The 15,079-nt window shown below is 38.3% G+C and overlaps 1 protein-coding gene across 4 annotated transcripts in view; it reads right to left on the reverse strand.

Annotated features, from left to right (window-relative positions):
* The window catches only part of Blo (bloated), a 140,281-nt gene that overhangs the window by 98,364 nt on the left and 26,838 nt on the right, over nt 1-15,079 (reverse strand). For 3 of the 4 annotated variants that reach the window (XM_070305873.1, XM_070305874.1, XM_070305876.1), the window contains exon 2: nt 7,250-7,594. The exons of the other annotated variant lie outside the window; for it this stretch is intronic. In XM_070305873.1, the coding sequence (XP_070161974.1) occupies nt 7,250-7,412 (163 nt within the window). In that variant the 5' untranslated portion in view covers nt 7,413-7,594. The remainder of the gene's footprint in view (nt 1-7,249; nt 7,595-15,079) is intronic. 4 annotated transcript variants of the gene reach the window in all.

Below are 15,079 nucleotides of genomic sequence, written 5' to 3' on the forward strand. Positions count from 1 at the left end.
GAACAATGTGAACGTTTTTCATTGAAAGAAATCATTTGCCGTGTGAATCGCACTGAACTGACGGGGCCACTGTAGTCGATTCCCTAGATCCTAGACTATGCTTGACATTCTCACGAATTGTTATCTTTTAGGGGCGTGCGCTGTCGCCATTCTCTTGACAATATTCTGGGAACGTTGCGCAGCGAATATAAAATAATCATAATCAAATAATATATTATTAAAAGATAAAAGAGTGAACACGCGCAAGTTATTTTTAATATTTTCTAGAAATTTTACATTATAACTATAAAATTGTCTTAAAATTCGAATGTACTTAACGTCAGGTGTTTTTTTATATTATCTTATTTGTTTCAATATTACTGGCGGAAGTAATGTGTGAAATATGAGAAAAAGGCTTGTTCACTATTATATTGTTATACCAATGTAATAATAAAATTTAATATCAAGTTTGCGAGAGAGTTTCAAGTTAACCGAAGCTCTTAATAGGCATGAAATTATTGGCAGGTTTCAATTGCGGCACACACATGTATCTCACAATCAGTCGAGATTCCGGTAATGATGAATCTAATCTACGCGCTAGCTTAATCCGATCGATCGCGAGCGCGAGTTAATTACAATATTATTCGACGTGCTCAACCTCTGCTCGCGTAAATGACGCTTATATGTCGAGATTCCGCATTCCTGATTTCACGAATATCACGAATATCTTGGTAGCAGAAAAAAAGTATGTATGAAAAGTAGAGATCGTAGAAATAATATAAAATAAAGTATAACATGAAACATATTAAATGCGAATTAAATTTTATGTCCATTGGCAATATTGAGAGTTATATGAAAAAAATGCATAAATAAATCTAAATAATAAGTTAATATTATAAATATTTATATATGTATAATATTTACAAGATAATAATTATATATAAAATTATAATAAATATTTTTCCAGTAAAAAAATACGCAATTATTCGATCATGTCATTCCATTGATTTTATCATGATCCATTGTTTATTCGAATGGAATGCAGGTTACTACTTCGCGAATCCATCGCTCCTCGAATGGTCGTGTACGGTAAGGATACCACCAAGCGGATGAAAGAATCGGCGGAAGTGCAAATCTCGCTTGCACGGGGTCAAAGTTCGCGCGGATCGCGCTGACCTACTGCTTCGAGGGCCGCGAACACGCCGTAAACACTTCGTGCAGTACCTCGTGGTATCGGTCAGTTCGTCGCGTGAATCGATACGAGACTTCGGCTTCGAGCTGCAACGGAACTACAAAGTACAACAACGACTCGATTTCTCCATCGTTTCTTGAAACATCTTTGTTTGAAAAAAAAATTTTCCAAAAATTCAGATACATTTTTGTCTGGGTCTCTCTAAAGGAAATTTCAGACAATCTGTCTTACATCATCGGAATCGTTTTTCTAAAATTTCAGAAGAATATTTGAAAAATTGAAGTGTGTCTGAAAATTCAGACGGCATTCTGTTTGAAAATTCAAACGATTGCGTTTGCGAAAAAGCTGCGGACACTGTGTGAAGTTTCGGTCAGTTTTTTTTTTTTTTTTTTTTTCCTTTTTCGATCAGTGTTCGCTTGACTTTCTAACACGCGACTTTTCTCGTTAGGGGACTTTCTCGCGGAATAGTCGTAAAATTTTACCCTTGCGACAACATCTTCGTTATTTCGCATTATTTCCTGTTAATTTCACACATTATACGATCTTTCTCCTATTATATCTTATCCTTGGGATTTTATCGAGGAAGAAGTTTGTGCACGAGCGAAAGCTAATTTCCGAAGATTGATTACCGGCGACGAACGCGAACACCTGAGCGAGTAAGCATCTGGGAAAGCGCGTAGCGTTGACACTGATGAATGATTTTAGCGCATGACGTCATAATTGCGAGAGGAATGTTTTCTGCGCCGTAATATACTGACGACTAGTCGCGATCAACGTGTCTTCCGTTAAATCGCAGATCTTGCTAGCTAAAGGAACTATGAGAAAATCTCAGTTACAGCGGCCCTTCGCGAATCCTCGCTGACTTTCGAATTTATTCTGAATCCTCGTGGCGCACTCTTGAAAAATTTGGTTTAAATTTAATTTATATCGCATGTCCCAAATAGACGACACAAATTTTTGTGTTAATTTAACATACATATCACCATTTTATAATTTTATATATATTAATATTTCAACGTCAAATGAATGCGAACTTTATAATAATTTGTAAGAAATTTTCTGTAAAAATCAACATTTTCAATAATAAAGTCTTTTAACGATTTTTTGACAGGAAACACACAAATTTTCCAACAGCGCACTGTTAATTCGTTCTAACAAAGAAAATTCCAACGGAAATCTTTCTGCGGTGAGTGTCTCTCGTTTATTTGTCCCGGTAGAACTTGACTGTAAAATACATGGTAGAACTTTGTCGAATCGCAGGTAGATCGCGTCAAATGCACTGGGTAGAGATGCTCGTGGCCGGATTGCGCTAATTTGTATTCCCATAATCTGTACGTGCTTCACCTCCGTAACCTCTCATCCTTGCTACACGTTGCCCTTTTCCTTCTCCTCTTACTCACTTCCACTTGTAAGCACGCGTTTCACAAAAGTCATGTCAGAACGATCCCCACGTTTTCAACTTTACCGATTCATCCGATATCCCGGCACTTCCTCGTTTCTGCGGGTTTGTTCGCAACCTTAAAGTTACTTGGCTACTTCTCTCAGAAACGATAGAATTTATAAAAAACAGATAGTAAAACTCATATATTAAATAATTTAAATATGAATTAAATATGAATTGAAAAAAAAAAAAAAAAAGAAAAATTGTAATAATTATAATAAATTTCGTATATACAATATATATTTAGTAATAATTATAGAACTTTATAAATATGATAGGCATCATATCGTGAAGAGGTAGGACAAATTATTTTGCGAGAGATGAAGATTAATATGCCATGTATAAGTCCGTCTTAACGTCGATATTCATGCCTAGAACTGTTAATTCGCGATTGATCACGTTGGCATTTCTCCCCGCAAGAAAGGCGATTAACGCGATCGTACGGCATTAATGACAGCGGTTTACACGTGGTATTCGATACGTCGTTGACTCGCGATACCGGTCCATTCGCGGTGCTTCGAGTATTTACATCTGTTGCCTGCGACTCTCGTGCGATCTGATCGCTATTAGATTCGTTGCGTTATCATGAAACTCGCGATGCGTCGTTGTTCTCCAAGGAAAGATAATACGGAGTTCAAAACCAGATTTAATCATTCGAAATTAAAGGAGATGCATGATCACGCTATACGGTAGAAGCGATCGTTTATATCGAATAGAAGGGGACTCGATCGTAACTTCCTGTGCAGTGATAGAGCTACTTTTTCCACCATCCGCATTATATCTCGGGGCGATTCCGCGCGGCGTCCATTAGTGATCTAACGAAGATCGTAGCGCGAAGCGTATTACACCTCGTTACACAAACACATTCGTACACACGTATACACGCATACCGATGCAGACTAAGGCCGGACTCTGCGATCGCGGAGCACGCGACGATCCAGGAAACGCCAACAGGCGGGATAATGCGGACGACACAAGGGGCTCTTAACAAGCTTGAACGAGAGGCACATGCGCAAACGCTGCACCCAACTAGGCTGACTTCCCGAGACCGCCCGCATTGACGACGAGAGGGGAAACGAAGAGAAAGAGAGATGGAAAAATAAAGAAAAAAAGGAGAGAGAGAGAGAGAGAGAGAGAGAGAGGATAGTAAGAAACATACACTTCATACCGGTATGATAAGAAATACGGTACGATCGTTAATGCACCGATTCGATCTTTTTATCGCGGTGCAAAGTCTCCCTTTAATTTTGGAGTATCACGTTCCGAACGATATACATCCGATTGATAAAAAATCGCTATAACGAATTGACGTGTTCTACTAATCTTATTAATTAATATATGCAAGTATAATTTCTACCGAGATTCGATATATTAATTGAAAATATTTAAAACATCTTTTGAGAACAAAGGCATCCTCCGATCTCATAGTCGCTATTACCGATCAGCTGATCAATGACAAGAATTAAACGGGCACGATAATAAATATCCGAATGCTATTATGCTCTTTCGACTTGAATCGATCATCGCGATTTCGCGGTAAATTGTACTGAGCAAAGCATGTACTTTTATTATTCGCATCATCGTAATAAGCGGATGAAGTCAGTGAGAGAGTTGGTCGACCGTATCCGATCGCGCCAATGACTCTCGACCCTGTCAATCGAGATTTATCTTTCGATTCCGAAAGAAAAGAAAAGATCGCGGAAGGAAAAATATTCTCGATATTTTTAGAAATGCTCGCGATACGAATCAATATCATTAAAGATTTAATCAATGGACACGATAATGCAGTTCGAAAAATATAATTAAAAATTCTTTAACGAGTTTGGAATCAATTCAATTATTTTTGTTAAAGCAATTGTAGTAGTAGTAATAGTAGTAGTAATACTTGTGAGTCATAGGTAATTTATAAAATATGTGTGTGAAAATACTTTCCTGAATAAAGAGCTTTAGATATTTAAATAAATAACGAAATATAAAATAATATACGATTAAGTTTGACATTTTCATTGAGGAACAGTCGGGTCGACCCGTATGAAAATATGTTTCGAAAATATATATTACACACATGTTCCGTGACATTTCAAAATTAATATACAGCGCGTGTAATTATATGTACAGCCCCGCCTAACGGAGATGCCAGCTGTAAAATATAATGCCACTTGTAAATTGAAATAAAACTCCAGTCGAATCTTAAGATAATTGCCTCGATTTGATAGTCATAAATTTTATCTGCGCCGGTATAATTCGAACTGTCAAAACAAGGTAAGAGATGCTGAGAATGTGAATGAGTTTCGATCGCCGTGATGGCGATAGTACACGAAAAGCGGAAACACTCGTAACTTGTGACGGTTCGTTGCGTTTGGCTTTATCTGCCGCGCTTATCCCGTACTTCGCTACGGCTCGTGGTGTGTGGCATATTAAGTTGCTTCCCTGAAACTGCGTATAAATAAGATAGATGTGCGATCCCCGGTATACTGCTTTTAATATATCTACGTGACCTAGCGTAATGTAACGATCGCGCGGAGGAGACTTGTAACAGATCGGTTGCACAATTTTTACTAGTACACACTTTTTAAAATTTTCTCCATTCTAATTAGAGCCAGTTTATACGGAAGGTATCGTAAACATAAAGTAGCTTTTTCTTAATTTTTATTGGATTTTGTTTTACGTTTCCATTTAATTTTTAATTACCGTTACATATTAAGAACTGAATTTTCGAGAGTGTTACATAATAATAATTAACAAAATTAATATTTGCTAAAATGTATACAGTCTTATCATTGTTATACAGCGCTTAACATTAATTGAGAATTCAGCGAAAATTTTGTGAGCTCGGAAGAACATAATGCGGATCGATGCTTACCTCGCGGAGTGTAAGAAGGGGGAAGGGGATTATTAATACGATTAATAATTAGCTAGTAATACAGGAGGATGGGTTGAGTCCTGTGCGCACACACCAATACCATTATAATCCCACATATTGCATTAAGAGAACTGCGAAGAGAGACAGAGAAGGCGCGCGTGTCCTTCAATGAAATAATCGTCTCCCCTCGAATTCAAGATGATCTCGTCGATCTCGACGATGTCAAGGTCATTGAAATCATCCGCTATCTTCTCCGGAGAGAGGAGAGAGTCGCCGTTAAGACTATTCATCGTTAAGTTATTTGTTACGCGATCAATAATTAACTACGATTAATATAGTCAATATTATAGTCAATATTAGATATAACACGCAAGGGAAAACGAATCTCATCTCGCATAGCGTAACGATTATTATTTCGTGCCATTAGTCCGCGGCAGGCTCTGCTGATTAAGTATTGTTACACATTCATATATCGAGGGAGTTGCGGAAGTTAGACACAAGTTAGGCGAATTGCTTAGCTCTTAGCGCTATGGCACTGCTTGACGTTTCGCGATTTACTCCTACTCGAGAAATCCGAGAATCTTTCCTCACGTTTGCATTTAAATGTCATGTTGGCGTAAGAAACATTTATTAAAGATACATGCCTTTGGTTTCTTGTCGCTATTATCGATTTTTGCGTACTATTTGTATTTGTATTACACTGAAAAAATAAAATACTAAAAAAATACTAAATGCACTAAACGTAAACGTCAACGTAATATGACGCATCTCTATCAAAAAAATATTATGAAACAAATCCGAAGGAGGAAAATGTCGACCGATGGGAATTCAAACACGAACGATTTCAATTAAAGATGTTAAAGGAAATCTGAAATCTCTCTCGCGTCTCCGTCTGTCGCTCTCATCTTGATGAAATTAAATATGATTTTTGTTTCGGTAGAATTTCGCACACGCATAATTTTCCATGTCGAGACTGCTTCTTGGAAACGACGGCGACGGTCGCATCGCCGAGAGACGAGATCGCTGTCGGGAGCTAGAAGCGAGAGTCGCGTCGCGAATTATTTCCACAATCTGGAATCGCTCTCTACGTCGGGCCCGTATTTTTTTTTTTTTTTTTTTTTTCCCCGAGATACAAGACATCGCGGAATCGCGAGGTAAAATCGCAATCTCTTCTCCCGTTCTTCCTCTCTGGTATCGCGCGTGCGTGCACTTTTATAACGCATTAAATTCCGACCGCGTATGCACCAATCGTACCGGAAGATCGTCCTTGCAAACAGGTCGTCTTCGCGTCTTATCAGATTTTAATTCGGCAAACGGTACTTGGCCCTCACGCGCGCGGATACTGTTAGGCGAAACCTGAAGGGCTGGCTTTCACGGAAGGTTGGCGAGAAAATTATATGTATATGACTATAGCTTATCTTTTACATATCTAAATTCTAAATTAGAATTTACATTTTATTTCCCTTGCGTAAAATTGAATTTAAAAAAAAAAAAAAAAAAAAAAAAAAATTATTGTACACGAAATCCTTTGTATTTTTATATCATTATTTATCCATTCATTTAATTTATTCATTTATTTAAAATTAAAAAAAAATCTGCAAAATTTAATTAATATATAGACAAGTGAGAGAATATTATTTTATTAAAATAACCGACGTGCGTCGGTCCCGAAAAATCAAGCAGCGCCATTTCTCTCGATCTCTCTCGCTCCCGCTACATATGCAGGATATGTCGGTATAGTTTGTGTGGTGTGTGTGATATTGCCTGGACTCACCGATCCTCTTCACGTGGACGTCTCGATTGAAGGAGACGCTTCTCTCGGCGGGCTTCCACCCGGAGACGGAAGCCCCGGACCCAATGGGGGGTAGCAAATGCGTGCCGGGGGGATTGCAGCCTTTTGCCCCTCTCAACGATTCCGAACGCTGTATCGTAAGCATCTTGCCTTTTCACCTTTTCGCCCGATCATGCCACGCGATCCAACTATAGGGAGGCACGTTTCTCCCCGTTTCGTTCGCCCCCCTTTCACACGCCCTCGTACTTTTACACCACTCTCACCCCCGAAACTCTCTTTCGTTCTTATCTCCCTTCACGAAGCGCATCCGTAGACCCGATCATCGACCTGTAAGCCAAGCAAAGCTGCGCTCTTAATACTTGGGATAATCTCGTCGATGAAGATTTACGCGTCTAGCCTTCCTTTCGTCCGTTATTTTTCTGATCACGAAACTGTCCGTTCGTTCTATCGAACGTACGAGGATCTGTTTGAAAAGAATGCGAATAACAGGATGTTTCAGAGTAGCAGAATATCATTTGAACATATATAACGAACGTTAAACAATGTAATTGCACAAACTGACGGGCTGAATCAATTGTAACGAGAGCTCTCTCAGACTTATTCTACTTTCAAACCAACGATCGGCCGAACGATTGTTCCTCAGTTGTCATGAGAGTGCAATTTATGTACGAGAATAATGTTTGCGCTTGCTGTATACGCTATTTCTGCGTGCGCATGTGGAATTATGAGAGAGAGAGAGAGAGAGAGAGAGAGACAAGTGATAGCATCGTGATGTTCCTTGCGACGTGTCTATACTAGCGCATGCCAACTATAAGGTAGACGATGATAAACGCGCAACGAGTGATAATGGTTCTCTTTGTCGTCATGCAGGCAGATGGGATACTCGAGATACGCGCAACGATATAATGACAGTGACAAGGATGATGGTGACAGTGCACAATATCGGCAATGGATTCGCCGATGAAAACATTGCTAATAGGAACGATTATGCGATAAGACCTCCTCCTTCCTCCTCACCCGTCTTACTTTTTCCCCCTGTGTATACCGTCTATATTAAACATTATCGTAATTATGCACCGTAATTAGCCGGATATCGGAATATAATTTCGCAATTTTCTTATCGACATTACGATCTAAACGTAACATCTAATTTAAATTTCATAGAAGCGGCAGTAACAAAGTATCGCGTCGTCGACTCGAGGCTATGGGATACGATGTTGACTTGATCTTAATTAATTTCTAAAACGACATCGATAAATTATACTGTCCTGTCTCGATTTTGTCATATTTCGCGCGCATATTCCGTCACGTCTAAATATTATTTTATATGAAAGAAAAGATTATTTATCGTATAGGGAAAAATGTCTGACTCGTTCGCGAATCAATTTTTTTATAAAAAAAATTTATGATCGAATTGATATTCGTCGATAAGTATTTTGCTAATGTTCAATTCAGCAAGCTTCCTAATTTTTAGAAACTATTGTATTTTCCCAAGAATAATTGATGCAGTTGTTTGCATGTTATTTCATAACATTCTGAGAGGTAGAAATAAAACGTATGAAGCTGTGCGTGGAATAAAATTTTTTCCTTGCAAATAAAAACATGAGAGACGCGATATAAAAACGGCTCTAAAAATATCGCTGACGAGAGTCACTCGGACGACACAGACGGAAGCGTCAGGGGGACTGATCATTATCGTCAGAAGCGCTTTATTTCACTCGATGTTTTTCGCGCTATCGTGTAAAAACAACTTTGTTTTTTTCAAAAAGTCGACCCTGGTCACAATCTTTTTACTGAGCGAAGCGACTTCAATGTCGCGAAAACGTGTAAAAATCGACGTGCCTTGTGCTAAAAAATTCATCATTTATTTAAAAATTTTAAATCCACGGTATTTATTAACAAAAAAAAAAAAAAAAAAAAAAAAAGATAAATCGTTTGCAATAATAAAAAGAGATTAAGCTATATTCTTTTGAAGAGTATCTCTAATTATTGTGAGCATGCTGTATAAACTGTTGAATTAAAGATTCACTAAAAGATTCTCGGATGAATCGCTGAAGTAGACATTAACATTCATGGTGCGTTTTTGTCTACCGATCGGTATCTGCCCTTGTGAAACAAATAAAGGTGACCCCGCGCCCGCGCGCGCGCGTTTATCTGTCAAGGCCATCAGCTGACCGGAGTGATACGTCTTGACGAGTTCTCGCATTCGAATGACATATGCGGACGGGGTTGAGGCGTCATTCAACGACTTTATTAGCGCGAGGGAGGAAACGCCAACTCCAAACGAGACAATTCGCATGAGACCGATTGGGGGATCAAGCCTACTCGCGATAGGCTCGGGTGGCCATATTTGGCGAACAAGATCGCAGAATCTCCTGTCGTGCTCCCCTCCGGCGGGAATCAACGCTATAAAAAGTGACGGTTAATATATTTTTTTTGGGATGAAAGTTTACAACAGGCTTCGACTCCCACGCGTCTCCTAGTCGCCTAATCGCGCGCAGAAACATCTGATTCGATCCACAGTGCAAAAGAGAAAAAAAGACGACGGGTCTCCAGGACCGCGTCTAATGTACGAGGGGATCCCATAATGCGTCCTTCGTTATCCGCTATGGGGCTGGATAACAGTAAAGAGAAGGATAAAAAACGTCGCTAAATGCAGCAAGACGCGACTATATTCTTGCGATTTTAATTCCACCTTGCGCGCATTCCACATCGAATATTTTTTCTTCCTTACGAGAGTAGACGGGAATTAAGATAGCTGACGGAGAGCGAAGAAAGTTGCATCGAGTCGAATGAGAACATTATATCCCATCATGTTTTTCATAGCTTTTAATATACAATATACTCGAAAAATGATTATTTTTTATCTAAAGTATTATTATCGATTGGATAAAAATAATATCATATTTTTCTTTATAATTAATAAATTTTGTATAATCATTCTTGATAAAAGATGCACCAGCTTCAAACGTGGATGCAGATAAAACTCGACAATTTTAATCTCTTATAAATTTGCTTTTAAATTTTACTTATAAATAAACATAAATAATATATATATATATATATATATATAAATTTAAAAATAAAAAAGATGAAAATATGTAACATCGTTTAATTTGCATTTCTAATATTATCAAGCAAATATTGGCGATGAGAAATCTACTTTTCTCGAGCACTGACAGATATATACGCGGTAGGATTCCTTAATACATGTTATTTGCCGCTTCCTCATATTACATAATAGCACGAGGACGGGAATAATAAAAACGTAGCCTTTTCTCTCAGAGAATGTGACAACGGATCTCGCGATGATTTCATGTCGTCCTCGACATGAAGTTAGTCATTAGCGGTGAGATGGTGACAAAAGCGCGGTCAAATTCGTCCGGTCAAATTCTCATGCGTGTTAGAATTAGAATCCCCACGAGTGTGGAAAAAGAAGAATTAGAAGGTCGGAAGGCGATATAAAAGCTTACAAAGTCACCGGCGTCGTCGTTACGAATCATCTAACGGTCCGCCCGCTCCTCTCTTTCAAATCTTTCACATTCGTTACGGGATAATAGTGCGAAAATCAAAAACGCGCGATAAAAGCGACGACCGAGACTCACGTCGATGTTACATATACCGAATTATTCTCTAAGAGTCTTCTCTGCGCGCGAGGGACATTCGGACACCGAGACATGTAATAAACACTTCCGTTTTTCGCGCGCGTGAAACGTTTAGCACCTTCTTCATTGACTTTTATTGACGGCGCGAAGAAGCCCGATAATAAAATCAGTGGTAGTCGAGGCGGCTGGACGCGAGAAGAAGGGTGTATCCGTCCGGCTGGAAGGCTCGCGCGTCTGCAATCGCGATCAAACCGCTATTAGAAAGCTGCTGCTGGATTATAGAGGACGAGTGGATCCAAATGGAACGAGAATCATAGCCGGTTTATACACGGTGCTCTCGAAGAACTCTACCTATGTAGTTTCAGTAGCTTAATAACACCCTTGAAATGCAGGAAATTTCTAGATTACATCTTGTATACTATACTTTTGTCCGCATGGGTTTTAGAGAAAAATTTATACGTCAATCTCTATACATAATAAAATGTCTGATTTTACTTTCAATAATATCACGCTTATTCAATAAAAGTGTATTTTGTACATGCGATATCTCATATTTGAATAGTTTCTTAACAAATTTTTGGGTTACTCTATAATATTCTCGCAGTTTTGATGCTTCTGGATTAGAGACTTTAATCGACAACGTTTGATAATAAATTTCTGTAAAATTTTCTCAATCAATTAATGTAACATTTTACTATTTTACATAAGAGGCTTTATACTATAATTACAAATTATCTTTCGTACGATTTTTTAAATATTTATATATCCTTTGGATGTCCTTTATACCATATATCCTTTCGATTTCTCATTTGGTCGTTCTTCGAACGACGTGTCTGTCTGCGAAAACAAGTTGATGAGACTCGTTTCTTTCTTTCGTTACTTTTTATCACGGAGCGGTGCATTTTACGGTTAATATCGCTAGACCAATAAATTTACGCAAACATCGTAAAGCGTGACTGAAAAAAATACGCCCGGATACTCGTGTAACGAGCGTTGTCAGCGTTTCCGTGTGCGATTTCGTCTGCTTATTTTTCTTGCCGCTCGCGCAAACTCGAGGCCTTTCGTTTCTAGCCGTCACCCGTTACGCCGGGCAGTCGGAGAATCGACGAGAGAGGCCCCGAGGAAAGATTTTAATTTAGATCGCGCGCGGCAGGAGAGGATCCTTCGCGCGCACGTATTCCTCCGGAACGGGCTACCATCGCTTATAAAATTCCTGCTCTTACCATCCGACGTAGATTCGCCTACGAACTTTATCTTCAACGGCCTACCGAGCCTGCTCAAGCCTGCGAATCCTCCCGCGTTTACACTCGACGCAATTCTCCTCTACAATTGGGAAATTTATTAATTTATTTTCTTCTTCAAAAATATGCCGATTAAAATTTTTGTAATAAATGTTTAACACGTTCATGTATTAATTTTACATATTGCTGTTATGTTAATTGAACTTGAATGTTAAATTATTAAAACAATTGAAGAAGAGTGTAAAAATAACACAATGTACATATATTTTTAGTTTTACACGACAAGCATATTCCGTATTATTAGTGATAGGATTTATCTGTCAAAATTTACAGAAAAAAATGTTGATCTTATTCTATAATAAAAGTAAGAGTGACTACAGACTGTAAATAATTTTTTTTTTTTTTTTTACGATTAAGTCAAATTTACTTTATCGTTAAAAATATGTTGATTTTATAAAAAATTTATTTCAAATTATTATAAAATTTGCATTTATTTTGTGTTGAAATATTAATAGAGTACTAGCGTTATCATTTAACATATCCATATTATGTTAAATTGGCACAAAAATTTGATCGTTTCGAATATATGTTAAATTTGAGCCAAATTTTCCAACTGCGTGTAAATTGTATCTCGGGCGCGCTTCTTCGGAATACTTTTCGGGTCGTTCATCCCGCGATGACGAAATTCGTCGCGGCTTTTTAATTGCCCCATATTTTTTTTCACGCTTTCACTCGGCACATGTATAATAAAGCACTCTTGGTTAAAAAACCGCTACTTGATTACCGAAATCGCGAATGTAAAATTTTCAATAATCAATCTGTATTAAATATATTCTGTTTCTATACCCAAAACATCATCGATTATCGTAAAACAAGCTTCTAGCATTTACAGCACCTCATCATGGCATTAAAAATGTTTACGAATTAACGAATTCATAATCCTCATTTGCTGTTTAGGTTGTTTGAAAAGATAAATGAAATTAGCATAAATTAGTGTCAGATCAGAAAGTCGAAGAATTATCCGTATAAAAATTTCATCACGAGAAATCCGTCGGACACCGTCGTAAACGTGACTGTCCAATCGTGATTCGGTAGAAGAACTAGTAGTGACTGTGACTTTTTTTTTCATTCACCAAAAGCTGTAATTATCCGTGTTAAATAACTCCGCGGTTTTAAAATTCTCGCAACACGTAAATCTCTGTAAACGATCTTTGCAATAATCAAATCAATGTGATTGATTTGTGTACTCGATCTATAAAAAACCATCATAAATATCGTCCGAATGAACCGTCACTTTATCATCAGTTTAGCCGATGCGGAAATATGACTCAAAACTAATAGAACACGTACGACACGAGCATGACGCGGATGCCAGAAATGGAAATGGAAATCATAAGTCGCACTCGTGATTCGCGAGGAAAAAAAAGAAAAAAAAATTAAGCGCGATCACTTTATTTGCATACTCGCACCGGATACAAATTTTCCGTAAAATCAATATAATTTTAACGATAAAATTAACTTATTGTTAGAAAAATGTTATTGTCGATCTGTAATCACTCTCACTCCTATTATAGAATAAAATCAATATTTTTTTTTTTTCCTGTAAATTTTGACAAATAAATCCTGTCACTAATAATACGGAACATATTACATATCTATTGTGTAAAATAAAAAAATATATGCGTATTGTGTTATTTTTACATTTCTTTTCAATTGTTTTAATAATTTAACATTTGAATTCAATTGACACAACGGCGATACGTTAAATTAATTGATTAACATTTAAAATTTTAATCGGCATATTTTTTAACAAGAAAACAATTTTTCTAACTGTATGCGTCCCGCGCGCGTCCTCCGTCGTGGCGATTATGCGATGCAGCCATCGCTTATACCGGGCAGCAGGAGAAATCTGGACGCGAACGGTCACGTTACGCGGATGCATTATGGTGAATGGAACCAGCAACGGTGATTCCCATCGAAAGCGTTCCTCTCTCTCGCTCGCGCGCGAGTAACACTGACACACTTTGTACACGTCAAGGCCGAAAGTTCCTCCCGGTGCTTATCGTTGCACCGTCCCTCGCGTGTATTCCTCTTCTTTAAACCCTTACGTCTCTATCACGGTGCGGTTACACGCGACGCACGTCCGCCCGCTGTATGCTGAAACGTGCGATAAAACCGTATCGGAGATTCAGCGAAGGGGGATTTACACCTCGGGCTGATGGGCGCGATCTTCATCTCGTGAGTGCGAACAGGCGAGAGGGCGAGAGAAAAACAGGAGAAAAGGAGCAATCGATCCTTTGCGCATCGAGTAGTCTATTTACGCTCAATATACTTGATAAGATACCTGATAAGATACGCGTCGTGCGTATAAACATATTATTTCTTACAAATATAAGATTAAAATATGTTTCGCGATAAAATTATTTTACAGGGGCTAAAATTGTATTTTTTTTTGAGAGATATACCGATATAATTAATCGTAATTACAATTTTTATTGTTAAAGGTAGGTTTTTTTTTTCCCACAATCAGAACATCTACGTTAAATTTCTTTGAAAAATAAATTATCGAAGAGAAATTATTATCGACGAATAAATGCGGTAGTATATAAATTTTTTTCCATCATCCCGTTGCCGTTTATTTAAAAATATCATTCGACACGCACGACGCAGATCTGTCGATTTAGGGGCGCGTTAACTCGAACCTAAGTCGCCTAATCGTAAATCTCTCGGCGTATTAATTCGGAGAGATTCGTCGGCCCGATCGATTGATCCTCGAGGACAGACGCGAGAGCGGGCGACATCTCCATAAATGTTTATTCTCGTTTCAATCCGCGTCAATGAATAATATATTCCTTTCCTCGATATCCTGTTTGAACCCCCCCCCCTCCCCTTCCCCTTTCTCCTCGTATTATATCGCGGATCGCTTCTCATAGCGAGGAGCTCGGCGCGTATGATCGGTCGACTCG

Source organism: Polyergus mexicanus, unplaced genomic scaffold (genome assembly GCF_030449975.1).
Source record: "Polyergus mexicanus isolate NDT 795.1 unplaced genomic scaffold, iyPolMexi1.0 SCAF_13, whole genome shotgun sequence".
Lineage (NCBI taxonomy): Eukaryota > Metazoa > Arthropoda > Insecta > Hymenoptera > Formicidae > Polyergus > Polyergus mexicanus.